Raw genomic sequence first — 22,811 nt, forward strand, 5'->3', positions numbered from 1 at the left:
GGTTGGAAAGCTAGGAGGTGAAATGAAAAAAGAAATTGTGAAAAGGGAAAATATAAACAAATTAAAAGAGAATGTGAAAAAAAAGAGGTATATAAATTTGAATAGAGGACATAGTCTTTATGTAGGGACTGGACTTAATCCATCAAGCACTTATTTAAAATACAAGCATTTTTATTTCTCTCATTGTAATCTTTCTGAATATGATAGACAATAGAAATAAAGCTGTGTGACACTGGAAATGTATAGTCTTTAGTGAATGTTAAAGAATAATCACTACCAAGACATCCTCTTCCACTTTGTTTTCAAGAGATTCTATCGCAAAGCAAGATGGTGGGAAGGATAGTCTGTAAGGAAGGAGTTAGGAATCTATTAATGGAGAAACAAATGACATATAAGGGGAAAAAAACAAATATACAGTAAAAATATTAGAGTGGGGATTACTTAGGAAATATAAAGATATATTCTAGAATAGTGAGAAAAGAATTTCAAACAACTATATAGTCTAAGAAATAGAAGGACATTGGGATAAACTAACTGTTGAGTTTGGCTACAAAAAAAGGGAAGGCAAGATCTTTAATTTTGGAGATGATATCCGTCAAAATTGTCCTTAGAGTAAATATTTCTCTCTTTTTAATAAAATCGACTAGTGAAATTCTGGAATATTTGGGATTATCTAACTGCTTTAATTATACAGGGCCCCAGAATGCTCAAGGGACTTGTCCAGGGTCACACAGCAAGTTTAAGGACTCAAAGTCAGATTTCCCCCCAAAATGGATCTATTCTTTCCCTACCTCTTGCTGCGTCTCTACTGTCACTGAGTTGAGTTTCTTTTTCCAACATGCTCTGATCCCTACTCAGAGTTCGGCCCACCAATGAAGAAATCATAATTGGTAACGAGGCCTTAGATACTACTGTTGTTCCTTTTTTTTTTTTTTAATATTAGTGGTTACATCAATTCTCAATTATATGGCCAAAAAAGAAGAAAAAAGAAAAAGCAAGCTAAAGGAGTATGAAAAAAATACACTAAGCACCAACGGAAATGTTAGGTAATAGAGAAAATCAATTAGATGCAGTTACTATCCTGCTGGGCTTGTAATTTAACTCTAGAAATAATGCAAAAATGAAGATTCCACTGGAGATGGTTAGCAACAGGGAGGCTCACCTAATGAGATGCTACTTGATGATAGGAAACTGAGTCCTGGGACAGTAGAGGCTGCAGCATGAAAGATTAGATAGTGCAAGATCAGAGTTATCTTTCATTAAGAAGAGGAGTTTTAAGTAGCCATATCAAGGAATGATTTCAGATCTCTACAGAAATGGAATCTAATTCCAGACTTAGTATGGAAGAAAGAGAATTACTTTGAGCTGTTTATTTTAACCTAACTGTTTGGCTAGTGGATCACACTTTAGCTCAGTTGGTGATAGAACTAGTTTTTCTGTCACAGACATTCCCACAACTTGATTGATTTCTAACACTTTGGATCAAGTTTCACACTTCCTTCCCAATCCTCACGTTGCTCATATGACCTCCCCTCACAGTGTCTAGAGAAAGTCCCCGCTTCAAAATTTTGGAGCAGGTTGGTCTGTATATTAAAATAATTGTTTGATTAAAGCAATTTAGGATTAAGCTGTCATCTCAAATTTAGTTATAAATCAGATTAAAATGAACTAGGTCCTGAACAATTCAGGCAACAACCTGACCAAATATTCTAGGCCCTTTTTCCTTTTCTGGGTCTGTATCATTTATTCCTTTAATCCCTTCTAATTGTTCAAAGAAAATTTAGATCTACCTGTTTATATTGGTGCCTGTTATATAGCAGGCATGCCCATTTTGTTAGTTTAGTCTGTCAATGAAGAGCAAATGAGATAAAGACGTTTTAGAAAAGAGAGGAATATAGAAATAAATTAGCTTAAAGTCCAATAAAAAAACTGTTGTTTTAATATGCATAATAGAAGATTTACCAATCTCCAAAATGTATGATAATCTCCAAAATGTATGATAATTTCAGAAGATGTACTTGATCCCAGTTTTTAGATGAGTCATTTCCATAGATGGCAGAAAAGCCCAGTAGCAGAAAGCCTAGTTAACTGAGAGCTTTGCCACTTGTATTTGCTTGTTTTGGGGGTGGAACTAAGGTTTATTCCAGATCTAAAATACCAACCTCTTACTTCAGAATGTGAACCATGGAATCTTCTTGTTACCAAGTAACAGTCATCCCTGGGACAATGCAAAAGTAAAAGAATGGAAAAGGAACGAAGGAACAGTGTACTTTATACATGGAAGGTTGGGCAATTTTTACTTGCACGTTTGTAATAAAAAAGTTATGGTTTTAGGTTACAGGAAAACCTTTAAATGATTTTCAATGCTCTTATACACTGAACTGATAAAAATTATGGTATTGTGATCAAAGAGAACTAGTAATATATCCTATAGTGCTTTGGCTACACAGCTTAATGCTTAACTCTGCAGATGCAGAACCCAGGCTCCCTGAGTTCAGACACCAGCTCTACCATTTAGTGCCTTAAGGAATGAAGGCTTATTTAATCTCTTTAAGATTCTGATTTCCCATATGCAAGAGGAAATGGGGTGATTATATTAAATGAGATAATGCACATTAAGTGTTTAACATAGTATCTTGCATAATCTAAGCAGCCAATAAATATTATTAACTATTTATTTGGAATACTATATTGAATTGATATTAATTATAAGACCACTTGCCAAGAATTTATCCCAGGGAGGATATTTTGAAATCATATTTAACAGAGAATTGTTGAGGGAACTGGCATTGGTACCCAGGAGGAGAGGGGACTTTGTCTCTCTTCAAATACTTGGAGAATTCTCATGTGGAAGAAGAGGCCAAACTAAGATGAATGAGTGTCAGATGTGGGAATGAAGATATTGCCTTGATATGAGCAAAAACAAACAAACAAAACACATGAGGCAATGTGAGTTGTCCAATAATGAAGTTTCTTGAAATAGTGAACTTCTAGTCACTAGAAGCACTCAAGTGGATGCTGGATAACCATATGGCAAAGATGTTTTCCCTAACTTTTCATGTACCAGTCATTCTGGACTTATTTCTTTTTCTGGAATATTCCACCCTCTTTCCCATCTGTGGGTCTCTACCCATATGTTTCCTCTGCTTGAAAGACTCCCACTTCTTTTTCACATTCCATCCAACACACATATCCTCTCTTCTGTCTGACCCTTTTTCATCTTTTAGGTTTTAGACTCTACTCCCCTTGCCTTATCTTCCTTTTATTTATTTATTTTATTTTTTATTAAAAAAAAAATGTTTACATTTATTTATTTTTGATAGAGAGAGACAGAGCACAAGTGGAGGAAGGGCAGAGAGAGAAAGAGACACAGAATCTGAAGCAGGCTCCAGGCTCTGAGCTGTCAGCACAGAGCCTGACGTGGAGCTCGAACTCACAAACCATGAGATCATGACCTGAGCTGAAGTCAGAAGCTTAACCGACTGAGCCACCCAGGCGCCCCGATAATTTTTTATTGTATTATGAATGTAAGACTCTCCAAGACCATGATTCCATGACCAAGAATAGAGAATCTTCATCTGAAACATTGTATTTTTATTGATTTTTCAGAGGTAGGCAAAAGAATCCCCATTGCAGTTTGGAAATTGTGCTGACATTCAGTGTCATTCATTTTGGACATAACGAACTTGAAACCACTCTAGTGCAAGTCTATACAGGAAAGACAAGTAATAAGATTATGTGGAGTGGCCAAGCATAAGACAGTAAGGGATGGTGACATTTGGGATGAAGACTAGAGCATGAATGCTCCATTTAAAGGTATTCAAATAGTAGTAGAAGTCCTCAAAATTTTAAACATATGGTAACACTTAATAATTTAAAATTCATTGGTATCTTATTTTCTTATTTACATTGAGTGAAAGTGATTTTTAAGAGTAATAAAACTGGTGGATACAAGTAGAATCAGATGGACTAGCAGTAATTAGAATGAAAGGTTCTGACAAAGTAATGCCGTATGAATTACCTAACGTTGAAATTATGTGCTTTGCTCAGATTTTTCAAAAAATTAGATTTGAGAAGTTTTCAAAGATTTGAAACAATGGTTCTTAGCAAATGCAGAGACTATTGTTACTAGGTAATGCAAATTAGTTAACAGGTGCTACAGATCAGCTCTAAATGAAATTTTTGGAGTGAACTAATATTTGGTTAATTCTGGAAACTTCTTAAGATTTAAACTTGAAGTTTTGAGTAGATGACTTTGCTGACCTCAGGGTCATTGAAATGTATCCTGCCACCACCATTAATTTCCTAAACCTTACCACCTAGGATAGCATTCCTGGATATGAAATATGTTTGTTTTTATCTCTTTTCTTGACTCTCATTTCTTCTCTTGTGCTATCATTTAAAAATTGCCTCTCGATTTTTTTTTTTTTGGAAAAATAATTTGGTAATTTATTACAAGGTAAGCATACATTTACTATATAATCCAACAAGTCTACTCCTGGGTACTTGCTCAAGAAATATAAAAACATACAGTCTTTATTTATTTATTTAATTTTATTTTTTATTTTTCAAGATTTACATCCAAATTAGTTAGCGTATAGTGCAACAATGATTTCAGGAGTAGATTCCTTAGTGTCCCTTAACCATTTAGCCCATCCCCCCTCCCACAAACCCTCCAGTAACCCTCAGTTTATTCTCCATATTTATGAGTCTCTTCTGTTTTGTCCCCCTCCCTGTTTTTATATTATTTTTGTTTCCCTTCCCTTATGTTCATCTGTTTTGTCTTTTAAAGTCCTCATATGAGTGAATTCATATGATTTTTGTCTTTCTCTGACTGATTTCACTTAGCATAATACCCTCCAGGTCCATCCGTAGTTGCAAATGGCAAGATTTCATTCTTTTTGATTGCCAAGTAATACTCCATTATGTATATATACATATACCACATTTTCTTTATCCATTCATCCATTGATGGACATTTGGGCTCTTTCCATACTTTGGCTGTTGTTGATAGTGCTGCTATAAACATTGGGGTGCATGTGTCCCTTCGAAAGAGCACACCTGTATCCCGTGGATAGATGCCTAGTAGTGCAATTGCTGGGTCGTAGGGTGATTCTATTTTTAGTTTTTTGAGGAACCGCCATACTGTTTTCTGGGGTGGCTGCACTAGCTTGCATTGCCACCAACAACGCAAAGGAGATCCTCTTTCTCCGTATCCTTGCCAACATCTGTTGTTGCCTGAGTTGTTAATGTGAGCCATTCTGACAGGTGTCAGGTGGTATCTCATTGTGGTTTTGATTTGTATTTCCCTGATGATGAGTGATGTTGAGCATTGTTTCATGTGTCAGTTGGCCATCTGGATGCCTTCTTTGGAGAAGTGTCTATTCATGTCTTTTGCCCATTTCTTCACTGGATTCTTTGTTTTTTGGGTGTTGAGTTTGGTAAGTTCTGTGTAGATATTGGATACTAACCCTTTATCTGATATGTCATTTGCAAATATCTTTTCCCATTCTGTCAGTTGCCTTTTAGTTTTGCTGATTGTTTCCTTCGCTGTGCAGAAGCTTTTTATTTTGATGAGGTCCCAGTAGTTCATTTTTGCTTTTGTTTCCCTTGCCTCTGGAGGCGTGTTGAGTTACAAGTTTCTGCGGCCAAGATCAAAGAGGTTTTTGCCTCGAGGATTTTGATGGCTTCCTGTCTTACATTGAGATCTTTCATCCATTTTGGATTTATTTTTGTGTCTGGTGTAAGAAAGTGGTCCAGGCTCATTCTTCTGCATGTAGCTGTCCAGTCTTACCAACACGATTTGCTGAAGAGACTGTCTTTATTCTGTTGGATATTCTTTCCTGCTTTGTCAAAGATTAGTTGGCCATACATTTGTGGGTCCATTTCTGGGTTCTCTATTCTGTTCCATTGATCTGAGTGTCTGTTCTTGTGCCAGCCTCTCGATTTTTAAAAAGAATTATTTTTAAAATAATTTCTAATTTTTGAATTGAAAAAATTTCAAATGTAAAGAAAAGTTGCAAAAATAGTATAAATAATTTTCTTTCTAGAGTCAGTAGAGAGTGATGCCCCATCACCTTGGATACTTCAGTGTGCCTGTTTTACAAAGAAGGACATTGACCTCATGACCCAATATCACCATCAAATTTTTGGACACAATTCAAGCTTCATCAGTTGTCCCAACCATGTCTTTTATAACAAAAGATTCCAGTTCAGAATCACGTTCTGAATCTAGTTTTCATGTCTCTGGAATCCCTCAGTCTGTAACAGTTTGTTAGTCTTTCCTTGACATTCATGACCCTGACACAAATGTGTTCACAAATGTGAACATTTAAGACTAGTTGTTTTGTAGAGTATCTGTTATTTCCTTATTTTTAGGCTCTGGTTATTTATCTTTGACAGGAATACTACACAAGTGATGCTGTGTTCTTGCACCATTGCCTCACATCAGGAGGTGTATGATGTCAATTTGTCCCATTTTGTGGAGAAATTCTTTTGAGACTATACCTCATTAAACTTTCAGTTTATCTATTTGTTTGCTTATGTATTTATTTATACCTACATAGACTCAGAATTCCAGTTTATTCAGTTAGATATAATCTTTTATTGTCATAATGTTTTTTTAATGTTGCCAATGGGTCAAATTTCATGCTCGAATTTGTGGTAGGCTGGTTCTGTTGATGTCTCCATCATTTTCAACATTCTCTAAGCAGTGTATCTTATTGATCGATTGATTTACCTACCTACCTACCTACCTACCTACCTATCGTATACCTATCACTGTGTCTATAGGCATGAAAACAGTGATATTCTAATAGCAATGAGTACACCTAGCTCTCAGATGCCTACTAAAAGAAGCTAGGGTTTCTTGGGAGAATGGATATTTCCAGGGCTGGGACAGAGAAACTACATGATAAGACAGAAACAGTTTGTGAAACCAGAAAAAAATAACCAAAGAAGTTATACCCACACATTTGTAGCTCTGTTTTATGTCTCTTTATGCATTTTTAACTCTTTAATTTTAACCCAACACTATAGCATTCTCTTTTCTTCTTTTTTCATGTTAAAATTCCCTTGATCGATAATGAGAAACCTGGCCCCTCTTGTGGGTAACGTATTTACTTTTTTGGTCAACCTCCCTGTGTGAAACTAATCACCTGTTTCTTGCCCTGAATAAACACCTTCCTTATGCTACTTGGGTTCTGACCTCCCAGGTCTGACTGCTGCACTGTGCATTTCTCTACACCTTGCTAGGGATCCACCTTCTTCACTGTGTTACGGTGGTGCCCTCAGTACTAGTGTGGACTAGACATCCTGGCCTCACCAAAAGGATTTTTAGGCACTGAATTGTTCAGGAAGGGAAAGGGAAGAGAAAGAGAACAGAATGGGACAAATCAGTGGAAAGTAAGCCCTGGAGAAATAAAAAGAGACACATGCCACAGCCCACTAAGGAATTTTAAACTACTCAGGGTGCATATGCCTTTGGAGGTCAAGAACGCAGGGTAGGGGGTGGAACGCAAATGAGGTAAAGAGGCAAATGTGAGATAATTAAAATGTTAGAAAAAAATGAACCTTTTAAAAACTGCTTTTCCTTTAGTTTTTGAGTGGGCCTAATATCTATATGTGTAAAATCAATATACCAGTCCTTTCTCCAAATAAACAAAAATGAATCATGGCTCATTGGTTTAGTATTTGGGTCCTTGACACTGCATTTGCTTCTAGGTTGTTTATGATAATATTTAGAATGGTGTCGGGAGCAATCCTGCTGCTGTGAAAATTTAAATTTTGTTTATTTCTTGCTTTTGTGATTAACTTGTCAACCTTAACATTCCCAAGATCACAGTGTGGAGGGCTTTGTGTTTATTATCCTTCTAAAATGCAGTAAACAGAAATGTTCTCCAAACCTCTCTGACCTAAGATCCTGGGGGAAATCTTATGATAATGGATTATTTATGGGCTTGCTGTAGTTTTTACCTATAATAGAGTCCAAATTGTCTTAAACTATTCTGATCTAGATTATAGTTTTGTCTGGATTTAAATTGTGTCTAAAATTAATTTCAAAATTTATCAAAACATCCTCATGGAAACATTAAATTAGATCAATCAAAAGAGAATTTAAAGATATCCCATGACATATGCCCCTTATTTGAATGTGAATATACATTTGTGCTGGTTCACTTGGTCTCCGTTACTCACTGAATTCTCATGAGGTTGCTATAGAAAATGAATAGATGCTCCTAAAAGTAACTATGAGGCACTAAACCTACTGAGATGAATCTTTTGTTTTAAAAAAAGAATAACTGTGGCCTCAAGTATAAAACCAAGAAATCCACAAACATTAACATTTTTAATCCTAATTCTTTATAGTCAACATTTGAAATAAGTCAAATAGAATAAAAATTGTACTTGTATCTAGGTCTTTGAAGAACAGACTCTAATTTTTTAATGTATCTGAGACTAGGCTAGAATAACTCTTAATATTTTTCTATAGCATTCATATTTTTCTGGTATACTTTCTGTAAGGCATTATTGTTCCTCAGATTAAGATGCTGTTTAAAAAAAAAAATCTAGCCTAAGTATCTTGATATTCAGATCCTTACCCCTGTTCTACTCCCCAACTGGGTATGTGACTTTGGGTAAATTAATGGATAATGATGTGCTAACCTTCTGTACCTCAGAGAACAAAAAAGAAAGTTGGATCAGACCAAGGCTTCTCAGCCTCTGCTGTGCCATGGATGTCTTTGGCAGCCTGGTAAAGCCTATGGCCCTCCTAAGAATAATGCTTTTAAATCAATAAAATAAATAGAATTACCAATAAAACCAATTATATTGAAATTCAGTTATTAAGGGATTAAAAAGCAAATTTATGATAATGGTAGTATGTGTTTATTTGGTATAGCAATAAGCAAACAAAATAAATAAATAAACAAAGTGACCCCATAACTACTATAATTTTTAATGTCACCATGAGTAGGAACAGAACTTTGAGATATCTGCAATAGCAACACTAAAGTGATTTAAAAATATCTGTGGATTTTATTTGTGACAAAGTCATAAGCACTTTTTTTTTTTAATATATGAATTTTATTGTCAAATTGGTTTCCATACAACACCCAGTGCTCATCCCAACAGGTGCCCTCCTCAATACCCATCACCCACCCTCCCCTCCCTCCCACCCCCCATCAACTCTCAGTTTGTTCTCAGTTTTTAACAGTCTCTTAAGCACTTCTAATAACATTGTGGTTCGTTGTCTCCGGTAATCATTAAGGGAAATGCTAAATTTCATTTAAAAGGTAGAGAAGATAAAAATGTAATCTTTTTTTTTTTTTTCCTGTCCAAGTTTACAAGCGTCCTGAATTCTATCCGCTAGATGATGTCAAAGGAACTCTCCAACAAAAATAATCTAGGACTTTATAAACAATCTTGCTAGTTAGGTAAAATGGCATACATTTAGAACTGTTCTCCTCCAAGTATGGTTCATGGATAGCAGCCTCAGCATCACACATCTGCAGCTTGTTAGAAATGCAGGATTTCCGCCCCACCTCAGATCTGCTGCATCTGAATCTACATGGGTACATGATTCATAGGTGATTTGGTGTGCACATTAATGCTTGAGAGGCACTGCTACAGATTAAGCTGTTTAGACTGGGAGCTTTTCAGCTGTGATTAAACCAAGTACCCTAGGATTTCTTATATCTGCTTTCTTCCATTTGCTAAAAACTTGCCTTTGAGGCGCCTGGGTGGCTCAGTCGGTTAAGCGTCCGACTTCGGCTCAGGTCACGATCTCACGGTACGTGAGTTCGAGCCCCGCGTCGGGCTCTGTGCTGACTGCTCAGAGCCTGGAGCCTGTTTCAGATTCTGTGTCTCCCTCTCTCTCTGACCCTCCCCCGTTCATGCTCTGTCTCTCTCTGTCTCAAAAATAAATAAACGTTTAAAAAAAAATAAATAAAAAAAAAAAAAAACTTGCCTTTGAACCTGCAGTTTAAGAAGTTGGTGACAGGCCTCTCAGCAAGGACAGCAGTGCTATAGACACACAATGGAGATTTTCATAATTACTTAAGGATCAGTAATTGAACGGGTCTTGATTGTTTTGGACATTTGAAGAGCCCAGGCAGTAGTCCGAGATTTGTCAGAAATTATCTCTGAAGCTATGGCAAGTTGGGGAGAAATGGTAACAAGTCTGCATAACCAGATAAAAACATAGTTCCAATTTAAACTTTATTAAGTATAGGCACAGTTTGTTCTGTACAGTTTCGTTTGAGCAGTGTAACTGCATATCACAGTTGATGTTCTTGAGTATACATGTTACTGGTCTGGAACCAGTTTTTTATGTATGTAATACTAAGTTCACATCTTACGAACTGAATCATGTGTATGTGAGGGGAAAAGCCACTCCTGAAGTGTCTTACAATGAAATTCCCTAATAGAAATTTTGATTAAATAATTACATTTTGAGCATCTGTTTTGTACCAGTGGAAATTCAGAAACGAATAAGACACTGTTCCTGCCATAAAAGAATCACCAATTTATTGTAAGCCAAGCAAAATATATATATACAGGTAAGTAGGTAGGTAGGTAGGTAGGTAGACAGATAGATAGATAGTAAGAGTGTAAGTTCTATGATAAAAGCAGACACAAGATACTATTTATAGTGGTATAGGGGGCTTGCATAGTACTTTAAGTTCCTGTTTACTCATTGACTTACTTATTCATTCATTCATTTACTAATGTTTATTGAGCCAATATCCAGTGTCATACTAATCTTTATGGCTGGCCATAGAATGTTGACATTGGAAGTGGTAAGATAAGCCTAGGTTGAAATTATTTGGGATTTTGTATGCCCTGTTTAGAATGTTGAACCTTATCCAACAAGCAATGAAAAGATTTTTAAGCAGAGAAATTACTGCTTAGATTTGAATTTTAAGATCATCACTCTTGGGACAGTCAGGAGAGATGACTGGAAAGGAGGCTTCAGAAGCTCATTTTAAGGTTTTAAGCCTGGAAAAGGCATTCTTGTGTTCATTTCGAGATCTCTTGCACTTTTAAAAATCTCTCATTCCTTTCTTATTAATAGCATTTGCAAGCAAATATCTGATTTGTGTTGGAAGTTTATAATATGTTGTACTTCTTGTCAAGTTTTGGTTCAGCAGTGTAATTAACATTTTTTCCTATTATTATTTTGCAGCTTTGGACACTTGTCTTGATTTTATGGCCAGTCATTATCTTCATAATTTTGGCTATTACCCGGACCAAATTTCCTCCAAGAGCAAAACCAACTTGTAAGTAAATTTGTTTCCCTAATTTTTGGATTACAGTTAAAATTTATTTTGATACTATGGAGTGTTTTCTTCTAAATTTGTTTTAATAGTATTTCTACCTGGTAGTATTTGTATAAATACTTACCCTGTTTTTTTCTCCAGCTTTTTTAACTGGTTAGAAGGGTGAGCCTGTAATACTTATCTAAAAAACTATGAAGCATGTAGAAGCCAGAATGCATTTTAATTTTTATAAAATTAATTTTTATAAAATTTTGACTCATTTATTGTTCACCTCATAAATCTCACCATGGTTTGTACGACACAAACAAGTATCAGTCTCAAGCTAGATCATCCTTTACTTTTATATTGTCACAAAAACCATAGACCGGTATCTGATGAACTGAACAAATGAAATCCAGGGTACTGTAAAAATCTCTTATCTCTCTTCAGGACTGATATGAGTGGTGCAAATGCATCAACACATTTAATTTAAAAGAACATTGCTTTCCAATTAGTGCTATTCCAGCTATTTTTAGTCATCATCAAGTTATAAAATGGGCACGATGCCCAACTCAGGCCATTATTTTCTTTTGGATCCAGAATGGAGATTCAGGAAAGACACAGAAAATTCCTCAGAACTGGGTGGGGGAGGGGAGGAAGATGAGAACCCCAATGATCTAACCAGTGTTTTTGCTTTCATTCTTTTTTTAAAAAATTTTTTAAATGTTTTTATTTATTTTTGAGAGAGAGAGAGAGGGAGAGAGAGCATGAGCGAGGGAGGGGCAGAGAAAGAGGGAGAGACAGAATCCAAAGCAGGCCCCAGGCTCTAGACTGACAGCAGAGAGCTCGTGAACCATGAGATCATGACCTGAGCCGAAGTCGGGCGCTTAACCGACTAAGCCACCCAGGCACCCCTGTTTTTGCTTTTGTTCTTTTTTTTTTTTTTAATTTTTTTTTTTTTTTTTTAACGTTTATTTATTTTTGAGACAGAGAGAGACAGAGCATGAACGGGGGAGGGGCAGAGAGAGAGGAAGACACAGAATCGGAAGCAGGCTCCAGGCTCTGAGCCATCAGCCCAGAGCCCGACGCGGGGCTCAAACTCACGGACCGTGAGATGGTGACCTGAGCTGAAGTCGGACGCTTAACCGACTGAGCCACCCAGGCGCCCCTTTGCTTTTGTTCTTAAACCCTGAAGCCAGTTTTGTTGGTAGAGGAGTAAAGGTTAAGTGAGATACATCATGTTTCACAGAGCAGCCATCTCCTAAAAAGCTTCTCATAGACTAAATTTCTATAAATCTGATTGTATTTCAGATAAATCTTGGTAATTTACTATATAAAAGAATAGTATGCTGAATTATTTGTAAAGAGAATAATGAGCTGGTGACTTTTAAAAATAAGTGTTTTTCAGTCACTCAGTCTTAAGAAGTAAGATGATAGCCATCATGGAATCTACTTGATTCATACACAATAGAATAATTCAAAAGAGAATATCAATTAAATTAGTGTAAAGCATTTAAACTCTTGATACTGGAATGAATAATTCCTTGCATTTGAATAGCAACTTAGCATTTCTAAAGGACTTTTGCTCAAGTTATTATGTAGAGTTGTTGATGATATTTTATTAGGTTGTTTATAAAAGCAGCATAATTTTGTTCTCTTCATGTCATGTATATTAGTTCTTTATAATAGATTTAGTCCATTGTATACTCTTGAAATTTATGTATTCTTGCCTATTCTAGGTAGCATGGAGTTCAGAAATAATGCATTCAGCACATAAGGACAAATACTCTTTGAACTATTCTGGTTTAAGATGCTAATTATCAATTCACGAATGATAGTGATAAAAGTTTATTAGCTTCTTTCAACAACTTATTTCTATTAATTTCTTGTTTATAAGGAATTTTAAGCTATATAATAAGTTTCTCTTACAAAATTTACAAGACAGAAATATAAGGTGTGTGAGTGAGTAGTCTTAATTGGTGCTACCTGATAGGATTTAGAGATTCATGGAAAAAATCTTGGAGAGCTCTTATAATTTCACTAAATTATGGGCGGGGGGGGGGGGGTGGAAACCTTGAAAAAAATCACGTGACAAGTATCTCAGAGACCTAATTTTTTAAAGGGTCTGCAAAAACACACTATCCAAAGGGAGACGAATAACCACGTTTTACTATAGACTTCTGACCATACACTAATAATAATTAATTATGAGGTGATTGTCTTTATGTTTGTGGGTAGGAGAGAACAGAATTATAGGAGAGTTCAGTGGAAGTATTTTTGCTAGTCTCTCAGAACTTACAAAATTCAGTCCAAAAAATAGTTTATTGTTTTTATTGGAACTTTATGAGAACTATTAGAAGGAAGGTACCCTCTCACTTTACAGAAGAGAACACTGGGCAACCTGGGCGATTGTAATTTGTGAAAGTTTGATCATGTGGGATAGGAGAGAAAGGTTTTGGAAACTACCTTTACTTATTCTTTGTCCATGAGATTTGTCTCATATTTTGCCATCTTATACATAGAGCCATAATACCTTTGGACAAAACTTTGTGTCCAAAATTTCAACTCATCCTATAGTCAATAGAATATAAAATATAATTTATAACTAGAGGTGCTATCTGTACAGCAAGTTAGAGAATCTAAAACTAGTATAGATGTAGTTACTTTATTTCCCTGTCTTGTGGTATAGAGGGAAAACTTCAAAGTGAAAGTTTGGATTCAGGCATTTTTATTCTTTTTCTAAAACAATTATTATTGTTTTTCTTTGTTTCTCATATCTATCGTACTGAAAGATTAAAGTGAGTTCATAATAATAAATAATAAAAATAAATATTTCTTGATCTCATACTATGTGCCAGACGTTTGGGGAGGTAATGGCAGTGTTATTCAATTCCCAGTACAGCCAACCAGTGCAACAGAGAGATTAAGTAACCTGGCCAAGATTGCACAGTTCAAAAGTGGTGGTGTCAAGATTTGATGAACCCAGGCAGTCTGGCCCTAGACTCTGGTTTTAAGCTTATGAACTCACATTTCTTACATCGAGGAGTCAGTACTGTACTCTTTCTAAATAATGTTGCATTACTTAGGTTTCATAAAAGTAGACTAAAAGTTAGAAATTTGGAATCTAAGCACCCCTTCTCTGCGTCTATCTAGAAAATGAAATCCAGAAATATGGGGGGGAGGTGCATTCCGATATATGAATCAGTTATCCTAAATGTTAGTATTCAGTGGAGAATTCTGCCTCTGCATGAATCACTGTAGTGATTGTAGTATCATGGAAATCACGTCCTGTTTAACAGAGTTAAAAATCCTTTCCGGGCTACAGTGACTGCTTCAGTGCTAATTGAGCAACAGAGAAATGAAGAAGAAACTCCAGGCTACACCCCAGTTGAAACTCAGCTGTGGTGAGAACAGGAGTTGTCATCCCGTGGGCACATTCTGCTCAGAATAGCTGGGCATGTGTGTAGGACTGATACGTCATTCAGAACAAATATAATTAGTGAATCAAAGGGCTCCCTCCATAGTTTTCTTGACTGATGGGCATCTGTGGAAGTCTGGACTTGGGTGAGTTAGGTAGCTGCTGCAGCGTCTGCCATGGAGGGCACCAGTCCTGAGCAAAAGACTTACTTTTGGCATTGTCTGCTTTCACTTACACCCTCCTGTGTTGCCATCAACAGCTTAGGTAACTAGCTTCTGCAAATAATAAGTCCCAGGTAAGGAAAGCTTCCCAAGCCTGGCAGACAGGCCAGGATGCTTCTTGTTTGCATAGAGAAGAATGGGCTGAGGCGCCACATTTGAAATAGCTCCAAGCTTTTATAATCTGTACACGCAGTAACTTGTCAGGAGACAAACTTTAAAGCTGAAACACCATGCTTAGGAGCAGAGGCAAACAAAACAAACCCTCCAAAATGCATTTAGACTAAGCCCAGCTATAATGTACAGCGAGCTATCTTTGTCTCCTTTTAACATGCACATACCCATGAAGTGCAGGCAAGCAGTTCCTAATTACTGCGGAACTGACTGCTTTTCAAGAACAGAAAAAACCCTGGCATAATGAGATAAGTGGTCTCCAAAAATTGCAGTCTTGCCAAGTAAGGAGCCACATTTCTATGAAGTTAATGAAAAACAGTATTTTTCAAGTGGTTGAAAATACCACGAAAAGCACAATGGAAATTATACTGTGTAAGTATGACCATAGCTTGGATTAAACTGCAAGTGTCCTGGAGCCATCACTTCCTAATACCCCTGCCTCCTCAGAAGAGAAGAAATTCAGCCCATCTCACATCTGCAAATGACCCAGGGGAAGGCAGGAGCCAACTGCTAATTGAATTATATCTAAATTTGTGCTAGCACAGGGTTATACTGAATTTTGCCCGTCTGGATGTGACTCCATCACTTTGGTAAATGCAAGATTGCCATTCCCAGCATGACTTTTGGCCTCCAAAGCATACCTTTTGTCTTCAGGGTTGCAATAAAAATAATAATAGGGGTGCAAACTTATTGAACACTTTACTGTGTGTCAGACACTGTGCTAAGTACCTTGCACCTATTTCCTTAGTTAATACATCACCTCTATAAACTATGTGATAGGATTGTCCCAACTTTAAAGATGACAAAGTTGAGGCACAAAAATGTTAAGTAACTTACCCATATTCACATGGGTGCTTTGTGCCCAAAGCTGGATTTTAAACACAGTTTTCCCTGCAGATACTGTAGTAGTTTTGTTCAGGTCGCGACTGCCAACAATGGCAATCCTAAGATCCGGCTCATTTGAGTTTTACAGCATCTCCTTTTTCTTCCTCATACCACCTGTTAGCACTGCCAAAGATCGAACATGGCTATAAAAGTGAACTCAATTGATTTTTCTACTTGTCAGCAGCTCCAAGAAAAAATGTGAGAAGGAAGATTGAAATTATTGATTAATTGGTGGTTTGCGGGGTCCATGCATGTTGCTATACCTACAGCACCTGAACTGTTAAGAGGAAACTATTGTGTGGTTTCATGTTGAATAGGCCTATGGGGCCTCTTACCGGGAAAGGTTGTGAAAGTCAGAGGAGCCAAGCTTTTTCTGGCCCTGCTTTTGCTTCCGACTTTGCACATGGCGTGTTTCCATGGGAGAGATGGCAAACACATGAGGACCAGATTCCATTCTGGGGAATGGATTTCCCATGATTCAGCTGCAGTAGTTGAGGCACCCATAGTAAATCGTTTCCTGTTCTATTTTGATTGGCTCAAAATTAATGTAGGTTTTGTTCTGGGAAGCTCAGAACCCCGCATCATTCATCTCCTGCCAGGTCTTGCCCCATCCAAGTTCTCCATTGTCACGTGTGCCAGCAGCACCAGGAAGTCTCTCAGGTTAGAAACGTCTGACTCATCCTTGCCTCCTCCCTTTCCTTCACCTCCCATAACCATGAGCCAGAGTCTGTCTTGTGAAATGTGTCCTGGAGTTACCCCATCCTTTCCATCCCTCCTGCAGTGCCTTGCTTCGAGATCTCATTGTTTTGTGCCTGTATTTCTTCATTAGGTTTTTATTTTGGGGGTGGGCTGGGGGAGCACTCTGGAAGCCCAACCTCTAATTCTTCCCATAGTTTATCATCAGATAATCCCTTAAAATGTTCTTTGGGTCTACTGAGTTTCAACTCCCCTTTATCCTACTTTCAAGATGTTCATGATCAGGATTCCTTCAACTTTCAGTTCACTGCGTTCTGCAGTATGAGGCCTTTACCTAAAGAGGCAGTGTCCAGATGTCTTCCACACATCCCATGCTCATTGCCATGTGGACATGCATGCTCCTGTCCCCTCCTCCTCGTCTATTAAAAGACAAGCTCTTATCTAAGGCTTACCCTTTTGCCTTCCCTCATCACCCAAACTCCAATTATTTCTCCTTTCTATCTCTCTTGTGGATGTGTGGGCTAATAGTGGTTTTGAGTGCTTTATGCTTTAATCTTGGCTCACTCATTAGACTAATAGTACATTAATATCAGAAATCATGCCAAGGCATCATACTAATATCAGATACAGTATGATTCCTCCCACAGGGAACAAAATAAGAATGGAATGTATCATTTAGAATGTAGTGCAGTTTGAAAGATATGGGGGATCGGATTATCGCATTCACCTAGAGGTGCATGGAAATAAAGCTCATTGTGCATCTGAGATAGGTAAAGGACAAGAAGTTAGCTTGCTTTTGGTTTGGTTTTTACTTCAGGTAAATCTGACTGTGCTATCAGAAATATCTATAATGCTAATATTGGGAGGGGTGCCTGAGTGGCTGACAGCATGGAGCCTGTTTGGGATTCTCTCTCCCTCTTTCTCTGCCTCTCCCCTGCTCACTTTTGTTTTCTCTCTCTCTCAAAATAAACAAACAAACAAACATTAAAACAATATCTATAATGCTAATATTGGGACAAGAAAAGGGATATAAAGCTCTCTCACTCCTCCCCAGGTAGATCCACCTGGGAATTTCCCTCACAAATACCTGAGAGTTCATGTGAATGTGTACAGAATATTTTTGTGTGGGAGAGATTTATAGTCTGCTTCTTGCTTAAGTTCCAGAAAACATTAGAGCAGTGTTTGAATTTCACAGCCAAAGCCCCATCATTTACTTCTTCCATCAGCGAATCAGTAGCGAACATTGGGAAACATTATTTGACCCTTTAGATGGCAACATGGAGATAAATTCCGTGAAACTCAGGGAAACCGAGACGGTGACTGCATCCCCAAGCACCCTGCGCCGACCGGGCTGTAGGGAACCAGCAGGAAGAAGGCAGTGTGAACATGGCCCCTGCACACTCATACACAGGGCTGGCTACAGCTCCTGCTGGTAGTTGCCCATCTCCCCCAGACCTGATTTGAAATTCTCTCACGCAATGCCATGGGCACACCCTAATGCCAGATAACATGACAAAAGGATTTCTCAACTAATGCTCAACTAAGGCTTAGTACACAGAGTTGCATCAGAGAGCTGGGAATATCTTAAAGTACAATAAAACTTAATTGAACAAGTAGGAAAATAAAGAGTAAAGAATAGCTATTGATTGCACAATGGAAGATTTCTTGTTTGGGGGTCTTACTATTTTTTTTTCTCCTGTCCATTCTGCATCATGCCTACTTTTGATGATTTACCTTATAAGCTTCCCAGAAATGACTGCCTCACTGACATTGTCTCTGGGGGCCACGTCCTCTCTTTTTCACTCTTTCTTTATTTCCTTCCCTTCATAAAGAGCAGAGGGGCTCCTGTTACTCTCACGTAAGGAGCTCTAATATTCAAGTCTATGTGACAAATAAAGATAAATAATTGATTACTTATAAAATCCTCACAAGTACAGTAATGTCACTTGCTAAGGTCCCCAGTATCAGTGGATGTTTCCAATATACCCTTAAAGCTAAGAGATAGAGTTAACAAAGTAATTTCAACCCATTCTCCTTCACTTATTCAAGAGCACTGAGCCCAGACTGAGGCTCACATGTGATACTTAGAAGAGGTGAGGGCCTGGCTCCATGGTTGGCTGACCGTGTGCTTTCCCAAGTGACTGTTCAGTATTCTTCTAAGCATCTCCCAGGAACCCTGGCTTAGCAAACCGTTGTCATTTTATGCTGCTCTCACCATTCAACTTTTCTCATTCTCTTTGTAGGTCACATTGTGTCCTTTGCTTTCATAAATGAACCAGTGTATATTTTTAGAGTAGAGCAGCCAGCCCTCATGGAAGAAATGCCACAGCATCTGATAGTCACTGGTCTTGAGTCCATTGGAATTTCACTGTGGAATAAAATTAGAATGACCATTCACATTAAGAAAAATGAGATCTTTGTTTTGGTTATATATTTACACATTTATATTTATATGTAAAATTAGTATTACTGTGAGAGGCAGAACAAGGACTTAGAGCACAAACTCCATATTCAAACTGCCTGGATTCAAACACAAGCCTTGGATAGGTCTCTTGGTTCTCTGAGCCTTGGTTTCCACATCTGTATATTGAAGTTAATAATAGCAGCCACCTCACAGAGTTGTTGTAAAAATTAAATGAATTAATATTTGTTAAATACTTAGATAAGTATCTGGCACATAGTATGAGCTATATTAATGTTAGATATTATGTTTTTTTGTTTTTCGTTTTAATTTCTTTTAATGTTTATTCATTTTTGAGAGACGGAGCACAAGTGGGGGAGGGGCACAGAGAGAGGGAAACAGAAAATCCAAAGCAGGCTCCGGGATCTGAGCTGTCAACACAGAGCCTGACATGGGTCTCGAACCCATGAACTGTGAGATCATGACCTGAGTCAAAGTCAGATGCTTGACCGACTGAGCCACTCAGGCACCCTGATATTATGTTTTACATTACTTGTAATATTATATAGGTATATGATATAATATCAATCATTGAGTCTCACTGAGATAATCTAGTATATTATTTGATAGAGAAGAAAACTGAGGCTCAAAAATTTAAGACTTGATTGTGGTTGCACATTTATCCTTGCCTCTATCATATATTTAAAGGGTACCTGCTATGTCTGCACTGATCAAAAATGCCATGAACCCTCAGAACAGTCAAGTTTCTAGGAGGTTAATAAGTATGTCAGAATCTGTAGTAAATATGCGACATGATAAATTCCACAGAGGAGGTAGGCTCAAGAGCAAAGCAGCAGAGCAAATAGAGTCCAGACAACTTTACCTGGGATCAGGGCTGGGTCTATGGCAATGCGAGTGCAATGCAAACTTTGAAGGGTTAGCAAAACCCCAGTAATTATGATCAATCATATTTCAATATAATATTCTACAATATAAAGATTAATTTTAAAAATTCTATGATGAATCAAATGTTAACATTTTAGATAAAGTCAGGCTCAATATTACTGACTTTTCTTTTACCTTGGGCTCCGGTTGGCTCCCATACTGCCTGGGATATCAGGAAGGGCTTCACAAGGAAGTCCTATGTCTTAGCATGAGTCTTAAAGAATGAGGAAGCATTTGGCAGCTAGACAAGTAGTGTCTTTGCATTTCTAATGGACAAAGACCAACGTGAGTGGAGACAGAGGACATGACAGAGTTAGATGTGCCAGGAATTTGCAGTTTGTTTTGTCTGGAAAAGGAGGTTTTTTGTGGGGAAGTGAGGCTATCTGATCAATACCAAATGTACTGAACTTTATTTTGGAGAGGATGAGAAGCCATTGAAACTTTTTAGTAAATTAGCCTTGTTTTAACATATTTATTTTTTCTTTTGACCATAGAAATACATGCTTATTATTTAAAAATTAAATAATGTAATATAAGTATGCATATTGTAAAAAGCAGAAGTCCTGCATAATCTTGCCGTGTAAAGATAACTATTGTTAACATTTAAGTGTACAATTTTTTCAGGCCGTTTTCTATGCTCACACACACACACACACACACACACACACACACACACCTACATACAACCAAAATGCGAACATTGGGCTCAGATAATGTTTTAGAAAGAACTTCCACAGCAGCATGGAGATGATTTCATAGAAGCTAGTGATTGGATTGGGCACAGAGTTCTGGTTTTAAGACTTCGACTTCAGTTTTCCTTTTCATGATCTCTTGATTGCCCTGGAAATGTTATGGGGCTACAATGTCTGTAGACCTGTCACAGCTGGCTATGTCCCCCGCCCCCCCCGCCCCCAACCACTTTTTAACACCCTCTCCTTCAATCCTTCACTTTCTTTCCAGATTTTAAAATCCAGATTTCTTTAAAGAATAGAGAATTATTCTTCATAATAGGGAAGCTTTCAATGCACAACTATAAGTCTTGAATTTCATACTGTCCAAATGAAATTAATACAACTTCAGACAAATTTGGGGAGTAAAAATACAGGTAACTGAAGAGAAAATAATATGAGAATCTCACAATATTACTGGTATTTTTCCTTATCTTGTCTATCTTAGTGATTTATAAACAGATACACTCAACCAGTCTACCTTAATCTAAATCATATAAATATGCTACTGAAAGATGTAAAATACCCTGGACTTTTTTACATGGGCATCTGGGGGTGGTGGTGGAGAAGGTGATGGTGATGATGAGGGATGCTGAAATGATGAGGTACTGTGGTGCATGGGGCAGTGAGGACCAGACAGCCCCAAAACTCCCCAGGTGGTGATTCTTATGCAACTGAAAGTTTGAGAGCTACATTTTCCTTTCTTTTCAGTTATCTTTTCAGTTATATTTTAAATCAGTTGCATTTTTACTAGCTTACGACTGTGAAAGCCAACCAAGGAATGGATTTAATTCTCTGAATAGTATCAGGGAAAAATTTGCTAGGGTTCCCTGCTTCATTTTAACATTTTATCTCTCGCTGTAATCCCCAGGATGCTAGAAATCCCACACTCTTTTTTATGTCTTATATTGAAGATCACATCTTCAGGACAGTTGAAGAGAATGCCTCCACTTGGAGGTTGGTGATGAAGGAAGGAAGTGTTCATAATTTCCTGGACTCTCCTATGCACATGTGTTTGTCCAAGTGGATTTCATGATTTAGTTTCATGGCCAAGGGAACCCAGTTCACTTCAACACTCTAACACAGTATCACTGTACTTCTAGATTCATAAATATTGGGAGAATGAGAAAAATGTCAAAAATGGTTTCATTATTTTGAAATTACTACCATGTATGAAAATGGTATAAAGATGCTTCTGGAGATTCATATTCTACAAAATGTGCCTACAGCTGAGAAGAATAGGTCTGTGTTCTGTTCTCAACTTGCTTACAATCTAACTCTGGGGAAAAATACACACATACGCACACTCCACACACATAAAAGTTATATGCTATAGTAGATTTAAAAAAAAGTTAAATGTAGCTAAAGTAAAAGTGTTAAACCTAGCTTTGCACGTAGCAGGAACTCAACTATGTATTGATTAATTAGTAGCGACATGTAATAGTGTAGATATATAGGAAAATAAGTATTAATAAGTAGCATTGGCAATAAAAACTACTGGAAGCTTTAAAAAAGGAAGGGATTGCTTTGCATTAGCATAATCAAGAATTACCCCAGGACTCAAATTAAGCTTGAAAGGAAAACCAATGGATATGCTGAATATGCAACATGAAGAGATATGCCCTTCAAGAGTGAAGGTCATGATCAACAGCTGGCTGAGGGTAGGCAGACCGATTCGGCCAACGTCGAGTGTCAGTGCTGGAGCATGGGAGAGACCAAGTTGTGTCTCTGGTGTGAGGCTTTCAACACTAGATCTAGGAGTTTGGATTTTCTCCTGTAGTAAAAGAAACTCTAGAAGGCTGTGAAGAATTATTTAATTTTTCTTTTTCTAACATGGGAGATAAACTAAGGGAAGCTTGAAATGATCTTCCACCGTAATTCTTTATCTTCACCCAAATGTTTATATCATAGGCTAAATCAGTTACCTATTGATCTGTAAGAAATTGCCTTCCCAAACTTAGTGGCAGCGACTCCAGTTCCTATGGGTCTAAACTTTGGGAGTGGCTTAACTGTGCAGTTTTGGCTTAAGGTCTCTCATGAGATTGCAGAAAACTTTTGGCTGGAGTTGACCTCATGTGATAGCTGGCA

At 37.4% G+C, this 22,811-nt stretch overlaps 1 protein-coding gene across 1 annotated transcript in view; it reads left to right on the forward strand.

The window, feature by feature from the left end:
* Positions 1-22,811, forward strand: part of ABCA12 (ATP binding cassette subfamily A member 12) — a 291,771-nt gene that overhangs the window by 113,129 nt on the left and 155,831 nt on the right. Inside the window, exon 5 of the mRNA XM_078450550.2 lies at positions 11,186-11,279. Coding sequence (XP_078306676.2) covers positions 11,186-11,279 — 94 coding nt within the window. The remainder of the gene's footprint in view (positions 1-11,185; positions 11,280-22,811) is intronic.

This window comes from Panthera onca, chromosome C1, assembly GCF_046562875.1.
Source record: "Panthera onca isolate mPanOnc1 chromosome C1, mPanOnc1 haplotype 2, whole genome shotgun sequence".
NCBI lineage: Eukaryota > Metazoa > Chordata > Mammalia > Carnivora > Felidae > Panthera > Panthera onca.